This window comes from Podarcis vaucheri, assembly GCF_965113315.1.
Source record: "Podarcis vaucheri genome assembly, chromosome: 13".
NCBI classification, from domain to species: domain Eukaryota; kingdom Metazoa; phylum Chordata; class Lepidosauria; order Squamata; family Lacertidae; genus Podarcis; species Podarcis vaucheri.
In genome coordinates, this window is record NC_138751.1 from 16,639,365 (window position 1) to 16,656,241 (window position 16,877).

Consider the following 16,877-nt stretch of genomic DNA (forward strand, 5'->3'; position numbering starts at 1 on the left):
TCGAAAACAGGGAGGCTGGTCCAATTGTCCTGACAGGGTTGGAGGGAGAGAGCTCCATTAGGAGAGACGAGATGGAAGGCCTAAGGGGAGCAGAGAACGTCACCCTCAGGGCTTCATCTGAGTCACAACAAATCCAGGCTGAGCATCGGGACATGAGCCAGTGCCAAAGCCTGGAGTGTGTGACCTCATTGCTAAACGAAAACAATGCAATGCCTCTGAGCAAGGGCAACCATTGCCTGCTCTCAAACCCTGGAGATTGGAAAGGGACCCTGGCAGGCAGGATAAATCAGCTCCAAGGGATATTTAAGAACACAAGAGGAAATCCTCCTGGTCCAGCAATTCATGGCCAGCCTGAGAAACTCACAGACCGCAGGCTACAGCAGTCGCTCCTTGTTACTCACTCCCAGCAGAGGTAGGCCACAACTTATACACGCTCTGTTTTAAGCTGTCAGTGGGGAAGGGCTGTAAGAGCTCAGTGCCTTGCAATCAAAAAACCCCAGGTTCAAACTCCAGCACCTCCAGGTAGGAATACCACTTGCCTGAAATTTTAGACAGCTGCTGCCAGCCAGTGTAGGAGGTGCTGAGTTGATGCGCCATGCCTCTGACTCAGAATAAGGCAGCTTCTTACGTTCCCCATTGTGGTGTGTGTTTTTAAACCTACACTAGCATCTTCTCGTGGCAGCGAGTGAGAAATGCATGCACACACAACAGATAAATAATTCCTTTCACTGTTCCATTAGAGTCTTTGCTTCTCTCTCCTTCTCTCTCTCTGGAAATCCACCCCCCAAGCACCATTTCATACCCCACTTGCCATACCTGTGATGTTGAACTGGGTCGCGTTGAGTTCCTGCAGGAGCCGGTCCAGTTCACAAAGTCCCGCTCCGAGCACACCGCTGGAGGAGGAGAAGGGCGGAGGGGCCCCTTCCTTGGGCTTGGGCGAGCGAGGCTTGCAGACCGTGCTGGAAGAGGCACCCGCATGAGAGAGAAAGAGATGGGATACATTAGAGAGAGGTGGGGGCGGGGAAAGGAGAGCTCAGGACTCACACACACACCCCACCCCAAGGAGGAAGATGCAGCATCCCTCCGCTCCAGAGAAAGATGGGGAAGGACGGAGCAGTAAAAGGGAGGCAGAGGGGTGGCAGCTATTTATAGGATCCCTCTGCTTAATGGATGCTCTGGAACGAGGCCAGGGGAGCTGGGCACAGCTCCCAGGGAGGCCAAACTCCTCGCCGTATTTCTTGCTCCTCACAGCTTCCCACACCCTGGTGCTTGTGGTCCTCCAAATCGGGCCAGGTTAAGGGCCAGAGAAAAAGGTGTTTCTGATATTGGAAGGGGGATTTTGATGCTCGCCACTTCTCCCATCAAAGAGCTGTAGCAATAGGAGGAACGGCACACACTGTGTAAGATCATAAGCAAGAGGCCTGCTGGATCTAGGCAAGGATCTTGTTCTCGCAGTGGCCAACCAGATGCCTCTGGGAAGCAGCGCCTGAGATGCAACCACTTGTGATTCCCAGAAAACGACATTCAGAGGTAGGAGATTCTCTGCACCTAAATTCTCCCTGGTACAACTGTTAATGGGAGAGAGAGTCCCAGTCCCTGATCAGAGGCACATTTAGGGGAGCGCAAGCAGTTTGGTTGCACTGGGCCTGGTTATAAATGGTTTCGCCTGGCGCCTAAAGAGATGTGTAATGAAGGTGCCAGGTTCTTGGACTACAGCTCCCATCAGCCTCAGCCAGCAAGGCCAATGGCCAGGGGTGATGGGAGTTGTAGTCCAACAACATCTGGAAAATGCACCACTGTTTTCTTTATTGTTATTGTTGTTGTTGTTGCTGCTGCTGCTGCTGCTGCTGCTGTTCCGCCCATCTGACTGCCACTCTGGGCAGCTTCCAACAAATTAAAACACAATAAGGCATCAAACATTACAAAACTTCCCTGCCACAGACACTGTGGTTCGTAGGATTTTCTCCACCATCTTTTCTTAAATAAAAAACGTCACCTTCCTTTCACAGCTTATTTCCCTGGTCGCACACCCCCACATCTTTGTTCTCCTGCCCCTCTCATAACCACCTCACCAGACTGTTTCCCTTCCTTGCATTTAAAAGTTATGCTTTCACCATATTTAGGGAAACGGCTAAGGAAATGGGAGAAATGGTTCCCCTAAACACAGCCAAGGTAACGCTAGGGACATAAGCCCTCTCTCGTGTGCATGCACAGAGGCCCCACAAAACAACCCACTGTTTACCTGTACAGGTGTTCCTTGTCACTTCCGCCCTGCATGGTTGATGCTGGGAATGGGTCTACCGGCATGGCTGTGGTCCCAGCCTGAGATTAAAAGGTGGAGATGGAGGTTGTAAAAGCAGAGGAAAGAGTTTGCATCTTGATGTGCTGGACAGACACAGACTAACTAGAAGAACATGAAGCCTCTGAATAATCCACATGCAAAGACAAAACATCTAGAGATGGACAGTTTTCTTTCTTTCTAGAGTGTTGGAAGCAGCAAGGAAAAGGGAGCGCCGCTCATCTGGGTTCTTATCCTGTTCCTGAAACTTGCAAAATCTTGATCAGTGGGACAAAGGAAGTATTTGGGGAGTTAAGCCTGCCTCAAGTCATACATACAGCTGTGCATCATTTGGGTGGTGAGCTCACTGCAGAAGTGCACATTTTGTTTAGACATACTAGTCCAGGTCACACATTCTGGTAAACCAGGAGTGAGGAGTATCAGACCTATGGACCAAATGCAGCCTTCCTAGCCTCTCTGTGTGGTCCTTGGGACAATCTCCAGGCTCCTCTTTGGCCACACCCCTCTCCCCAGGTCCCACCTATGACCAGCCCTAATGTGTACCCTCCGTGGGTGGTTTTGCCTGTCTGGAATGTGTCCTTGAACTTTGATCTTGCCTCTTGCTTTTTTCAACAGATAAGTGCAGGAGCGTTGGTAAAACTTGTCTACTGTACACAGGTAAAAATTTGCATTTGTTTCTCTGTCCATTTTTGTCCCTGTCATGCAGCTCCTGGAATGTGACCCAGGAGAAATGTGGCCCTCAGTCTGAAAAGGGTTCCCCATTCCTGTGGCAAAGCCATGTTTGAGTTCCCTCACGTCACAGTAAATAAACCATAGTTCTCATGTCACAGTAAATAAACCATAGTTAATGGTTTACCGTGATGGTACACAGAGGAAGCAAACCACCATCCCTGGCTTAGCAGTACATCTGAAACAGATATCGGTAAGCTAAGAATTAAGTGTGACTGGTTTGCTGGGAGAGAAATAAACATTGACCCCTGGTAATGCTAAGCCAGAGATCATGGCTTGTTTCCTCCCAGCAGGAGCCCAGAAGACAAACAGACCAGAAAGGTGTGATCATGGAAAGCCATTAATTATAATTTACCATGAAGTACAAACAATGATGGAGCTCGGGGGGGGGGGCTGGAGCTGTGTGTTTGCGACTGTGCACAGTGCTGATTGGCTGGGAATTAACAGCGTCACTAACTCAGCTCCTCCCCAAAGAAGCTTTTCAGTAGGGTAGTTGTGACCACTAGGCCACCACCACAGCCAGCAATCAGACACCCCTGCTATCAGCATCTCACCCCTTACATACCCAATCAACCACTGCACTCTTGCAGAGACCACCTAATCAGGAGTTCAGTTCCTCAGGATGTAAGAATTCAGTAATCCTTTTTGTAGTACCTTTCCTTTAGAATTCCCTCCCCGTGAATAACAGACAAGCACAAACTCTGATATCTCTTTGGTGCCTACTGAAGACCTTCCTCTTTCAGCAAAGCCTTTTGACTTAAGATTTTTCCCAGACTGCATCTGTTTTAAGAAACTTTTATTTTTTATCCTTGGTCATTTGCCACCCTGGGCTCCTCTAGATAAGATTAATTAATTAATGCTTACTTTTATTGTATATTTCTCAGTGAAATGTTCTCATCAACTTTTTTTGAGCATTAAAAGTTTGTTCTATTTTGGAGCTTTAGTGAATTATATCAGGATTTACTATGGCAAGGCAGCATTCAAATAAAAGATCATTACTTTTATGGACAGATGTTCTGTTCCTTTAAAGAAACAAACAAGAGTGTTTACAGTCATACCCCGGAAGTCTAACGCCTTGCGACTTGAATGTTTTGGCTCCCAAATGCCGCAAACCCAGAAGTGAGTGTTCCAGTTTGCGAACATTCTTTGGAACCCAAACCATCCAATGTGGATTCTGCAGCTTCCGATTGGCTGCAGGAGCTTCCTGCAGCCAATCGGAAGCTGCGCCTTGGTTTCCAAGCGTTTTGGAAGTCGAACGGACTTCCGGAATGGATTCCATTCAACTTCCGAGGTACAAATGTATTCCCAAAGCAGCAACTACATACATAACTCAATGGCAATGCCTGTCAGCTTGTTTCCTTTCCTCCCATAATACCTTTCACCTCCCTTCAAACAAGTTATGGTTAAGCACTGATACTAATGAGAGGGAGTCACTCCCTGAGCTAAGGTCTGTTGCCCCACAGAGCTCCCCTGCCCCCTGCTTAACCTCCCCAAGTGCTTACCTGCTGCTGAGGGTTGTTGTACGGTGGAGGAGTTGGCTTGGGGTCTGGGGTCCCGTCTTGGCTCAGCCCGTTGGGGTGGGCTCCTCCGGAGTCGGTGAGCAGGACCGGGCGTTTGGATATATGGGAGGTTGTCGTCTCCAGATCAGCCAGGAGAGCATCTAGTACAGAAAGAGATGAAGCAGGTTGAGAATGGGGGGAATAGCAGGAAAGGGCAGACAGGAAGTCAGGAAGGGGGCATTCTAGGAATATGGGGAGACCTGGGGAGGCTTTGATGTAAACATGAGGGACAGAATAGGGGAGAGGAAGGGGCAAGAGGGGAGAGGATCACTACCAATTCCAACTCACTAAGCAGAAAAGGCAAGAATCCTTATTCTGAGCAATGCCACTGCCGCCCCCGCCCCCAATATAAGGACTTTAAAGGAGCCCTGCTATATCTCTCCAAAGGCTCATTTAGTAGGAAGGAGCAAACATAACCGTTATAGTTTCTTTCAGTTTCTCAGTTTTCCATTCTTACGTTTAGTTTCCCACATTTCTTCATCAGTTTGTGGGGCGGGGGGTTGTTTTTAATCCTCGCGAAACTTCACCAGCATTTAGTGCAACTTTCTCCTAGTTTTCGAATGCAATTTTGCGCCAAAAGACACATTTTTTGGCAGACCAATTGCCCCCCCCAATATATTGTACATGATTTTCACTCATATATTCATTTTGAAGCACCTCCTAAATATATGGAGTTTTGCACCCAAGACTTGGCTGGAGAGCTCCAGTGCAAATTTCAAAGAATGGCTGTGTTTTGATTCATATACAGTTTTGGGAAGTGTGAATTAGGTAGGTTCACTGCAAACTGAACTGAATTCCTCCCTTGTCCATACTATTTATCCAACCATCTTGTTCTCACAGTGGCCAGCCAGATGTCAATGGGAAGTTTGCAAGCGAGGCCTGATAGCAACTCTCCCCAGTTGCGATTCCGCACAATGGGTGCTCAGAGACCTCGGTAGCCACAGGTAGCCACAAGTGTCTTCTGGAATGGTAATAATGCCGAGGACTGCAACCAGTCCTTTCGACGCAATCTGAACCTTCCCTCCACACAAACACACCAAGGAAAGCCCCCCCCCCCCTAGAATGACCCTCTTTTAGTAAAATCTGGGGAGAGACAGAAGTCTCTAGTTTTCTCCTCTTCCAGCAGCTGAATGTGCAGGGAGAATGCTAAAGTTAGGCTGCAAGACCCCAAAATAAGCTGCAAGGCCACCCCCCGGCCAGGCCTGCTGTCTCAGAAACACAAGCAAGCAAGCAAGCCAGCAGCTGGCTTTTCCTTGTGTTTAATACTGAAAAGGAAGCATAGCCTGAATTTACATTATTTAAGCAACCATCTATTGCGTCCTTTTTATCTATTGGCCCTGATTGGGCCTCAGGGACATGATCCCCTTATAATCCCATCCTGACTGGTTCTGTACTTGCCACAGTCCAATGCCCTCTCTGCATATATTGATGGGGAAGGATAGTCTTACAGCAAGAGGATAGACTTGACACTGTTTGCCCTGGTTTTTCCCCCTTTTAATCTAGATATCAAGGTGCACTCCTGCGCAAGAGAGGAGGAGTGCGCAACTCCTAAAGCATTTTATTAAAAGAGAATGGCAACCAACCAACAGCAGATCAATAGGATCCAGCCTAGGCTATGCCCACAACAGGAAGCTTACGCAGCGTCAGACCACTGGTCCATCTACCTCAATACTATTGACACCTACTGACAGCAGCTCTCCAGGGTTTTATGGAGCCCTAACTAGAGATGCTGAGGATCAAATCATCCAAAGCATGCACTCTGAACTTTGTCCCTTTCCCTCTTGCAACCGCATTCCTCACCGGAAGGAATACTGTGCTTTCTCAGGAAGTTTAGCATTCTCCCTGTTACAAATCAGCAGGATTTGCGCACTCAGATAGCGTCACATCCCAGCAAACTTCAGAGAAGATACGAGGAGTGGGCTGGATGACAGATCCGAAAGAAATGCCTGTTTGTTTATGAGTCATTGACTCCACAAAGCTTAGAGTGGCCTATGCAGAATTGCCAGGCAAGCTCCCATAGCCAGGCATTGATCAGACCCAGAGCTGCTTTGCTTGAGAAAAGTGGGCACGTCATGCGCCTTCAGAGCCTAGGCGGAATCCAGAGGAATTCTAACTCCACTTACATGGGAGCAAGCCGCATTGAATCCATGGGGATTTATTTCTGAGTGTGCTGCTCTGGTTCGCCAGAAGCGGCTTAGTCATGCTGGCCACATGACCCGGAAGCTGTACGCCGGCTCCCTCGGCCAGTAAAGCGAGATGAGAACCGCAACCCCAGAGTCGGTCATGACTGGACCTAATGGTCAGTGGTCCCTTTACCTTTAGACATGGTTAAGATTACAGCCTAAGTCTCACTAAAACTAGTGGAACTTAATCAAAACCCATTAATTTCAATGAGATTAAAATGTGGTTGACTTCCCCCAGAACCATCCTATGCTCTGAGATCCAATTATTTATTTTTGTGTGTGTAATAAAGTACACAGAGAGGCCTTCTCATGAAGCAACACAAAGCAGATTGGTCATTTTCTTTTCTCCAGCCCTCCAGTTCTGATTGACATAAATAAAAGGAACCCAGCTAAGGTTCTGAAGTAGCCAGTGCCTATAAAGCTAAAGTCGCTAGTCCTCATTCATCCCAAAGAACTCAAAGCATCCTGATTCAAACTGTTCCCCCTGACAACAACCACTAAAGAACCGAGGGATTATACCAGGCATAAGCAAACTCAGCCCTCCAGATGTTTTGGGATTACAACTCCCATCATCCCTGACCACTGGTCCTGTTAGCTAGGGATAATGGGAGTTGTAGTCCCAAAACATCTGGAGGGCCGAGTTTGCCTATGCCTGGATTATACTGTATTTATTATTATTAATCTGCATGGAGAGAGACTGATGGGCAGTATGAGGGCGCTCACCAAATACAGGAATTTTTTTACCCAACACAGGGCTTGAACCCACAACCCTGAGATTAAGAACCTTGTGAGGTAAGCCGAAGTTGATGTATTGTTCAGAACTGAAGGGATGTATTTTTCTTGCACATGCTCAGAGCCTTCCTCACAGGGTCAAAGCCTTAGAATTTAAACCACGTTCTTGGGACAAGCCCAGGAAATTTTGACCTCAGCATTGAATTCTCCCTGCATGGGCTTACAAGTTTGTTGCTTTCCATCAAGTCTTCTTGCCCGCAGAGACTTAAACTTTCCGTTTCAACTGCAGGCAAAGTTGCTCAGCCTTCCCCCACAATCGCTCTTTTGTACAAAAGACCCCCTCCCTGCAATTTTCCCACCCAGAGTGAGATGTCCACCACAGAGGCCTTTTTGAGTTCCCTAAACCCAACCGACCATCTGTGGCAGATCAGATGTGCATCTGGGACAAGAAGTCTGTTCATCCTCCTGGTCTCAGCCAGCTTGTCCCAAGATGCCAGGAGCCAGCGTCTATATAAACAAGACGCCGACATGGTTCTCAAGTGCGCCCAACGCCAGTCTGCAGTCCTGGAATAATAAAGATATTGACAAGGTGCCCCTCGCCACCCGCAACCTGATGGCAGTTGTAGTCTGAAGCCTGTGGAGGTCCCCTCCATGAAGTCCCCTCCATCCCATTCGCCCAGTCCATTTGCTTTAATACATTGGCTCTAAGGCAGGGACTGTACCACTCCTGGGTCCAGCCTAGACTCCAGCGCACACTGCAGATGCTACAGAATAAATGTTAGCAGCACTTGGGCCGACAACAACAAAGCAGCAAATGTTATTACAAAACCACCAAGTCAGGACAGTCTGTATTATTGCTGGCCAAATCTTCTTTTTTCCTTTTAACATTCCTAATTATTGCAATGTTCCCATTTAATTAAATGCCCCGGTTTCATAATTAAATTCACACGTGCAACCCAAATGTATTCCTGGACGCACAACACACACATCTTCCCTCCAGATTCTTTGCTTCAAAGCCCCAAGCAACTGGCTCCCAGGGATCCCCTTCTAATCTGACCCTGTGGATTCCTGATCCCTCCCAGCCGGCATGCTCTTTTGACCATGCAGGCTATAATTATAATGGATCCCTTCCAAGCCATGCTCTCCCATTGGAGGGACAGCCAGCATTTCTGGAACAGCCATTCAGAAGTCCTCTTAAAACTCAGGCCTTTGTGGTGTCAAATAAACCTCCATAATAATTGATTCCCCCTCCAGTGGGTCTTTTCCCAGATCTGCGCTGGATCTCCATCTTTCAACATCCTTTTTCTGTATCCCTAACCATCTATTTTAATGCACATTTGGAACAGAACACACAGATCCTTTTGAAGCCAGAAAATGTCAGGAGTTTGGATTTGATATCCTGCTTTATCACTACCCTAAGGAGTCTCAAAGCGGCTAACAATCTCCTTTTCCCTTCCTCCCCCACAACAAACACTCTGTGAGGTGAGTGGGGCTGAGAGACTTCAAAGAAGTGTGACTAGCCCAAGGTCACCCAGCAGCTGCATGTGGAGGAGCGGGGAAGCGAACCTGGTTCCCCAGATTACGAGTTCACTGCTCTTCTGCTATGGATCGTCTAGTCTAGTGGATCTGAGGCTGCAATCAGTTCCTTCCCCATGCAGAGACAGTCACATTATTATTATTATTATTATTATTATTATTATTATTATTATTATTATCACCACCCATCCCCTCCCACCCCTTGCGCCTGACACACAGCCCTCTTGCTCCCTTCACCAAATCTCCAGTAAATTCACCCAGTAAGCTTGCTCAAGCCTGAGTGTGCCTCTTCTTCCAGAGGTCACCTCAGGCCAAAAAGAGGAGGGGGTGTCAGAAGGAGAGGGATTTGGAGAGCATAATTAGAAAGAGTGGATCTTTAACTGTTATTCCAGCTGTTTGCTGGAGTGTGCGAGCATAGAATAAGGGGAAGGGGGGAAATCTCTCTCTCTCTCTCTCTCCCTTCTTTCCTTCCTTCCTTTCTTCCTCTCACTCTCTCAACTTTGCCTCCCGCCCCTCTCTGGCTGATGTCACAGCGCAGAAATGTGTCTAAAGCTGAGAAGCAAACCACAGAGGGAGAGACACAGGAATGTAACATACAAGAGGGGAGGATAAGAGACATGGGGACTGGGAGCAGGGCGGGGAGGAGAGGGGGAAGAGCCGACAGGCAGCCATAACCTCCCTCGGAGCACTGATGCTTCACCCCGGAGCCAGCAGATGGAATCAAAGAGGACCATCACTTCTCAACGCTCACTACTGATTAATCCACAAGAAAGCCGTTTCTGTGCTTGAAGCTGACAAATCTCAACACACACAAACAAGGAGTCTGTCCACTAATGCGCACAGCTGCTGTTTATTTCGGTTTCTTTGTTCCCTGCATGTTTTATCCACCCTTCCTGCAAGAAGCTTCAAGCATTTAAATGGCAGGACAATCCTCCGAGGTAGGCCAGGCCTGAAAGACTATCATAGGCCCAAGGCCGCCTAGAGAGCTTCCAGGGCTGCCTTAGGAGAACTTCCTGGTGGGATGCCATCCCACCTGAATCAGATCTGCCTCTGCAACAGAAAACCGGCACCCAAAACCGGACATGATCTCCTTTGTAATGGGAGGGGTAAAGGTAAAGGTAAAGGTACCCCTGCCCGAACGGGCCAGTCTTGACAGACTCTGGGGTTTGTGCGCCCATCTCACATCTATTGGCCGGGGGCCAGCGCTGTCCGAAGACACTTCCGGGTCACGTGGCCAGCGTGACAACGCTGCTCTGGCGAGCCAGAGCCGCACACGGAACGCCGTTTACCTTCCCGCTGGTAAGCGGTACCTATTTATCTACTTGCCCCCGGGGGTGCTTTCGAACTGCTAGGTGGGCAGGCGCTGGGACCGAGCAGCGGGAGCGCACCCCGCCGCGGGGATTCGAACCGCCGACCTTTCGATCGGCAAGCCCTAGGCGCTGAGGCTTTAGCCCACAGCGCCACCCGCGTAATGGGAGGGGTAGAGATTAGGAAATAACTCTCCCCCTCTTCCTCCCCCCCTCCTTGTGAGGAAACTGGAGGCAAGACGGGGAACCCACAGCAGGCACTTCTGCGAAGAGCCGGTCCTGCCATTAGGCAGAATGAGGCAGCAACTTCAGGCGGCCGTTTCTGGTAAACAGGAAGCAACTGCAAAGTGTTAGGCAGAGGTGTGAGTCTTACACCGAAGGCCAGCCACCTGCTCTCTATGCTACCCTGCAGGCCTCAGGAAACGTGGAGGGACCTGCCCCACACACCAGTGGTAGATTCAGCCACCAGCCTGGTCAGCTACTTTATGGGGAACGCCATGGGACAGTGCCAGGGAGCAAAGCATCTTGGGCGGGCCCTGACTCTTGGGCCCTAGGCCAGAGGTTCCCAAACTGTGGTCCACAGGCCACCAGTCATCCATTAATGTTGCTCAGATAATCCACTGCGTGTCTGTCAAGAACAGCACGAGCAGCAGCCAGGAACAGCAGGTGCAGTGCACTGAATATCGATACTGGGTTTTAATTTTTCTTATTGTTTCTTTTTATATTGTATGGTCCTATTGTATTTGGTATTCTGTGGGGTTGTATTCTGTGGGGTTGTATTCTGTGGGATTCAAGTTGTAGAACAATAAAATACAAAATGGGAAATAAAAGCAATTCGAAATGCAATTAGAAACCATGCAGCAATTAGCACAGCACATTAAAATTGCAGCAACAGACAGAAATATCATTAAGCAGTCTGCCACTATTTTCAAGTGGTTGTGGACAGTCTGGAAACCCCTGTCCGTTACATCGACACTTGTCTTCACACATTTAAAGCATTGTGGTTCCACTTTAAACAGCCATGGCGGTCTCCAGAGATTCCTGGGAACTGTAGTTTGTTAAGGATGCAGAGAGTAGCTAGGAGACCCCTCTATTCCCCCCACATTACAATTCCCAGAGTTCCCTGGGGGGAAAGGATTGATTGCTGCACCCCTCTGACAGTTGCCACTCTGTGCAGGGCATAGGGGCTCTCCTAACAACCTCCAGCACCCTAAACAAACTATACTTTCCAGGATTCCTCATGGGAGGGAACAATGACTGTTTTAAGTGTCAAAATCCTGCTTTAAATGTGTGGCGCAGATGTGGCCTTAGTCTCTGATCTAGTTTGAAGTAAAGGGAGTGGATGAGGACCTCAGATTTCTGGGTTCTCTGCTGCAACTCTTTTCTCCCATGAATGCTGGGGCGCAGAGGAGCCCCCCCCCCCCAATTTTCGTGCCTAGCTGAGGCAGCTGCAGGCAATGTCAGCGGGGTGCTGGAGAAGTTAAGAGAGGACTGCAAAGCACCCTTGTTCTCCCCTGGCGTCGAGCCGCTGTTCAGCTATTCCGCAAAGCCACAGGAATACGCTGAGAAATACATTCCTTCTCCGGATGGGAAGGGCTGAGGAAACGCAGCCTCTTCCCCCACCCCACCCTCGACACCCGCCCTGCCAGCTACAAGGATATGGGGAGAGAGACAGGGAGGGGCATTCAGGGAAAAGAGGGAGATAATAGGAGTGGCAAGGGATGAAAGGAGCCAGGGAGGAGGGAGACCAGAGCAAGGAGGTGTCAGAGAAAGAAAGGGGGGAGAGAGAGAGTGAAAGCAGGCACAAGGAATAAAGTGCCAATTCACACATTACTTTTGCACACTTGAAAATGTTAAATGAAGGCCACAGGCGGCAGGCGGCAATAGGAATTTGTGTGCCTGCAAACACGTGTATCAGACACAAGTACACACACTCTTCCATCAGGAAAGCCCAGAATGGGCAATCCGTCATTTCAGCGGTTAAACCGGGGTTTGTTCTCACGTAATGTGTGAAAGGGCCCGCAGAATGCGAGGAACAGCCAACAGGGGATTTCATTTCTTTCTTTTTGTAAAGAGTGAAAGAAAGTTACTGCAAAAACAGCACAGCACAAAGAATCCATTGCCGGGGGGGTGGGATGGGGGGTGTACGGCATCTGGCACAAAGGGTGTTTCCCACAGTAGCAGGAGTATGAAAAGAAGTGACGGGAGGAGGGAGAGTTGGACAAAAGGGGACAGTAAAAAAAAGTCAGGCAGAAGGAGCGTCGAAAGGAAATATGGCAAGATGAATGAAGGAGGGGATCGCGCACAAAAACCACCCAAACCCTCGACGAGAGTAGTCAGTGGTCAGTGAAAAGAAGAAAGGAAGGAAGAAAAAGAGGAGGGCAATTCGACAGGCAGACAGACACACAACATGGGAAGCAAGGAGATCGGTTTGGGTCAAGAACTGCTGCCAGACTGCGTGCAAGAAGAAAAAACTGTCACAGAGAAAGACAAGAGGAAGCGCGGAAGAGAAGGAGAAAGAGAGGAGGAGGAAAGAAAAGGAATGCGCGAAAGAGCGCGAGGAGGGAGATGGGGTCGTCGGGTTGGGGGGGGGGGCGGACGGAGCTCCCTCTCGGCTCTCCTTACCCAGATCGTCCATCCCGGGCGGGCGCGGGCTGGGTCCCGGACTCCGGGGCCGGTGGCTGGCTGCTGGGCGGCCCCCGCCCCAGTGACGCGCCTTCCCGGAGCGCAGCCCCGCTCGACTGCCGCGCCGCTGCTGCTGCCGCCGCTGCCGCTGCGGTGACCATTTATGGCAAAGGGGATCCGAGGCTCGGGCAGGAAGGATGGAGACGCCCCCCCTCGCCCCACAGCGCATCGCGCGGCGGGGGGGGGGGGCGCACCGCGCTGGAACTTGCCCCCCAAACACTCGATCCCCCCATCCCACCCTATAGGGCGCGGGGGGGGGGTTACAGGGTAATAAAGCAAGCAGCCCATAGAAATCGCCTCCTGATCTCCCCAGCTGGGACGCCTGGGTTCCATTTCTGAGGGGTCTTGTCTTTTGAGCAGGGGGGTGGGGGTCTGGATTCTCTTGCAGGAAAGTTTAAAGCGGGCTAGAAGCGCAGGGTGGGAGCCTGGGGGTGGAAGAGAAGAGAATATAGGCACCTTCTGGGAAAGGGAAGGAAGGCCTAGTGAGGGGAGGCAGTTGCTAAGGGCTTCTGGCAGAGACAGCAAGGCCGCCAATTTTGGACGTGGTAAAGAAGAGGCAGTAACTTTTTAAGATAAAAAAATTCCTTCCAGTAGCACCTTAAAGACCAACTAAGTTAGTTCTTGGTATGAGCTTTCGTGTGCATGCATGTATCTGAGGAAGTGTGCATGCACACGAAAGCTCATACCAAGAACTAACTTAGTTGGTCTTTAAGGTGCTACTGGAAGGAATTTTTTTATTTTGACTATGGCAGACCAACACGGCTACCTACCTGTAACTTTTTAAGCTGATTTTATATTTTTACCTGAGCTCCTGTGGTTTTCAGCCTCATGGGCTAAAATGACTTACCTGGCCTTGGGATACTTTGCTTTACCCCCTTGGCTTTTGAGGGGAGCTTTTGGCGCTGTGCCTCAGGCGGCAGAACATCTTGGACCAGCTCGGCTAATGTGTTTGGGGCAAAGATGTGGGGTGGCAGCTGCTCAAAGCTAGCAGAGCTGCTTGGCCATTTAGGAGGCTCCTTCTGAAGAGGTCCAGCCTGTTGCTCCTGCCAGCTAGCTTCTTTTAGGGAGCTGAATGAGATGAGGCTTATGCAGAGGCTCATGCATGGATATTATGGAGTAAAACAGTAAGAACAGGAAAAGGTGTGAACTTTGGAGAAAAGTTATCAATTGGATTTTGAACACTGGGAAGAAAGCCTGGCAGCTAAGCATGTATAAAATCTGTATTCTCTCTCAACACACAGTCTGCACTGTACATTTAAAGCAGTATCGTATCACTTTAAAATAGTCATGTCTTCCCCCAAAGAATCATGGGAAGTGTAGTCAGGGGCATACCTAAGGTTAGCTAGGTTGCTCCCCACCAAGGGTTTAGACCAGCCTTCCTCAAACTCGGCCCTCCAGATGTTTTGAGATAATTCCCATCATCCCTGACCACTGGTCCTGCTAGGTAGGGATCATGGGAGTTGTAGGCCAAAAACATCTGGAGGGCCAAGTTTGAGGAAGCCTGGTTTAGGCCCGGGGGAGCAAAAATCACCTCTCCTCTCTGGCTCCGAGTGGCTAGGAGCCCGCCCACCCATTTGCTCACCCCTCCTGGGCTGCTGCTCCACCACTCTGGGCCATTGGGCACATGTCCTTGCCAAGGGCACAAGGGAGCCTAGGTATGACTCTGTGCATTGTTTGTTAAGGGTGCAGAGAATTTTTTGGAGACCCCACTTCTTCCCAGAGCACTACAATTCTGTTCTCTGGGAAGAGGGGTTGGCTGTTAAACCACCCTGAGAGTTGTAGAGGGGAACAGGGTCTCACAACTTTGAGCAACCTCAACAAACTACAGTTCCCAGGTGGAAACTGTGATGGTTGAAAGTGGTACGATCTTGCTTTAAATGTATAGTGCAGATGAGGCCATAGATGTGTGCATAGGAGCCAACTCCTAAGGGCCATGGGGGCTTCGGCCCCTACAATAAAATATTTGTGGGGGCTGGGCCCCCACAAAGTTGATGGGCACTCCCATTCAACTGGTGTGTGCACAATGTGTCATGTGATCGATTATGTGGGCCGGGGCTTACCTGGTCCCCCACAATATTTTATTCAAGTTGGCACTGTGCCTACACATGCACACAGGGTGGTCTACTCACTTTTCAGTATCATTTTAAGTTCTGATGAGGCCCAGGAATTCACAAGATTCCAGGTGCCAAAACGGGGAAAGAGATGTACGACTTCCAAGTCCAGCTGAGGTCATGAGGTCTTTGGACAGAAATGGGTTTTGGCTACGCTGCAGCTGTTATTCATGATGGTGGGAGGGGGGGGTGAGGACGGAATCTAATACCTTGTGCCAAATGAGATTATTTAATTCAGAGGATGTTTATAGGACTGAGGAAACACGGGGTGTAAATGGTGCAAGCCAAAAAAAAGTTGCTGAGAGCGAGAGAACTCCGATATGTAATAAACGTACCTGAATGTTAAATCAGGGCTGGATTGTTAAAAGCTTTGGTGGAGTTGGGCTTTTGACCATAACAATTTTGGGGTACCCATAAGGTTTGACGGCTTAAGGACTGGGGGAGGGGGACATTTGGAGCAGTCTGTAAGAAGAGGGTATGCTAATGAGCGAGAGTTGTGATTAGGCATGGGAGCTCAGAGCCCAGAAGTCCCTGGATAGGTAAATGGTTAGGATGGAGGGTTACCCCTTTTCCCACGGTCCATGGCTCTGGAGCAGAACACATGCTTTGCTTGTGCCTCCAAGGTCAGATGCAGCAGGCCTGTGAATATGAGCTGCTGAGAACAGCAGGAAGAGCAGTGCTCTGGCATCCTGTTGACCACTGGGCAAGATGGGATACTGGCCTGATCCCGCCAAGCCATTCCCGGTTCTTAGATTATTCAATAGACAAGACCTGGTACAGGCAAGCTTCCTAGGTAGTTACGAGTGAATTTGTCAGGCCAAAAGGGCTATCTGCCTCTTGACAGACCTTCTACATCACATCTAGTTGCAGCCCTAGGCAAGCCACTTAGACTGAGCCCTGCCCCCAATTGAAATAGGATTTTAAAAATCCTAATCTACAAGAGTATTGATGTACTTTGAAAGCACCCTACGAGTTGTGTTAAAATGGGCTGTCACAATCCTGCATGTTTTTGCCTTGCAATGGTTTGTTGTTTTGAACTGCAGACGGTGTAGTATTTTGGGGATTGGGCTATACTTACAAGGTTTAGGACTTGCTGAATTTTCTAGGGTAGAGGGAGCATTTTTGAAGTGAACACTTTGCAAGAGACTTTTTCGCAAGGTATGGTCTCAGCCCTCCTGAAAGTGGCCTGCTCACAGTGCGGGCTTTTTCAGATGAATGCTTTTTCAGCACCATAATAAAAACTCTTCACCCAGGTTGAAACACTCACGAGCCTAACGGGCTTGTGCCAAGAGAAGAGCCAGGCACAGGAGGAATTCGGGAAGGAAAACAAGCCCTGGAACACTCAGCCTGGTTTGCTTCTGCACCAGATATGTTGAGACTGCATGATGGCTGCGTGATGAACAAGGACTGCCACCGTTAGTGTTACGCCCAGCTCCTCTGCCTTCTACAGCAACCAATCATGCAGAAATTAAGCAGGTGACTGTTTTCTTGGCATAGAGATAAAATTATAGGAAATGCTTCTCACATGCTGAGGAACTGGAGCATGACCAGAAAATAACATTAAAAAAATGAAGTCCTTACAAAACCTCAAATCATCCACACAGTATCCCAAGAGGGAAGGAGCAGCGTACCTCTGCTGCATGTCCCAGCTGTGATTTTACACCATAACCTCAGTGGCAGGGTTACGTATGCTAGCGGTCAGCTTCCAGCACCCAATAAATGCCATGGAAAAAACA

General features: G+C 49.3%; 1 protein-coding gene across 1 annotated transcript in view; it reads right to left on the minus strand.

Annotated features, from left to right (window-relative positions):
• TGFB1I1 (transforming growth factor beta 1 induced transcript 1) overlaps nt 1-13,363 on the minus strand; it is a gene marked incomplete at its 5' end in the record, with an annotated part of 24,548 nt that extends 11,185 nt beyond the window's left edge. Inside the window, 7 exon segments of the mRNA XM_082195407.1 lie at nt 817-959; nt 2,243-2,322; nt 4,531-4,688; nt 12,971-13,213; nt 13,216-13,258; nt 13,260-13,279; nt 13,282-13,363. Of these exon segments, the coding sequence (XP_082051533.1) occupies nt 817-959; nt 2,243-2,322; nt 4,531-4,688; nt 12,971-13,213; nt 13,216-13,258; nt 13,260-13,279; nt 13,282-13,363 (769 nt within the window).
• Between the last annotated feature and the right edge of the window lie 3,514 nt (nt 13,364-16,877).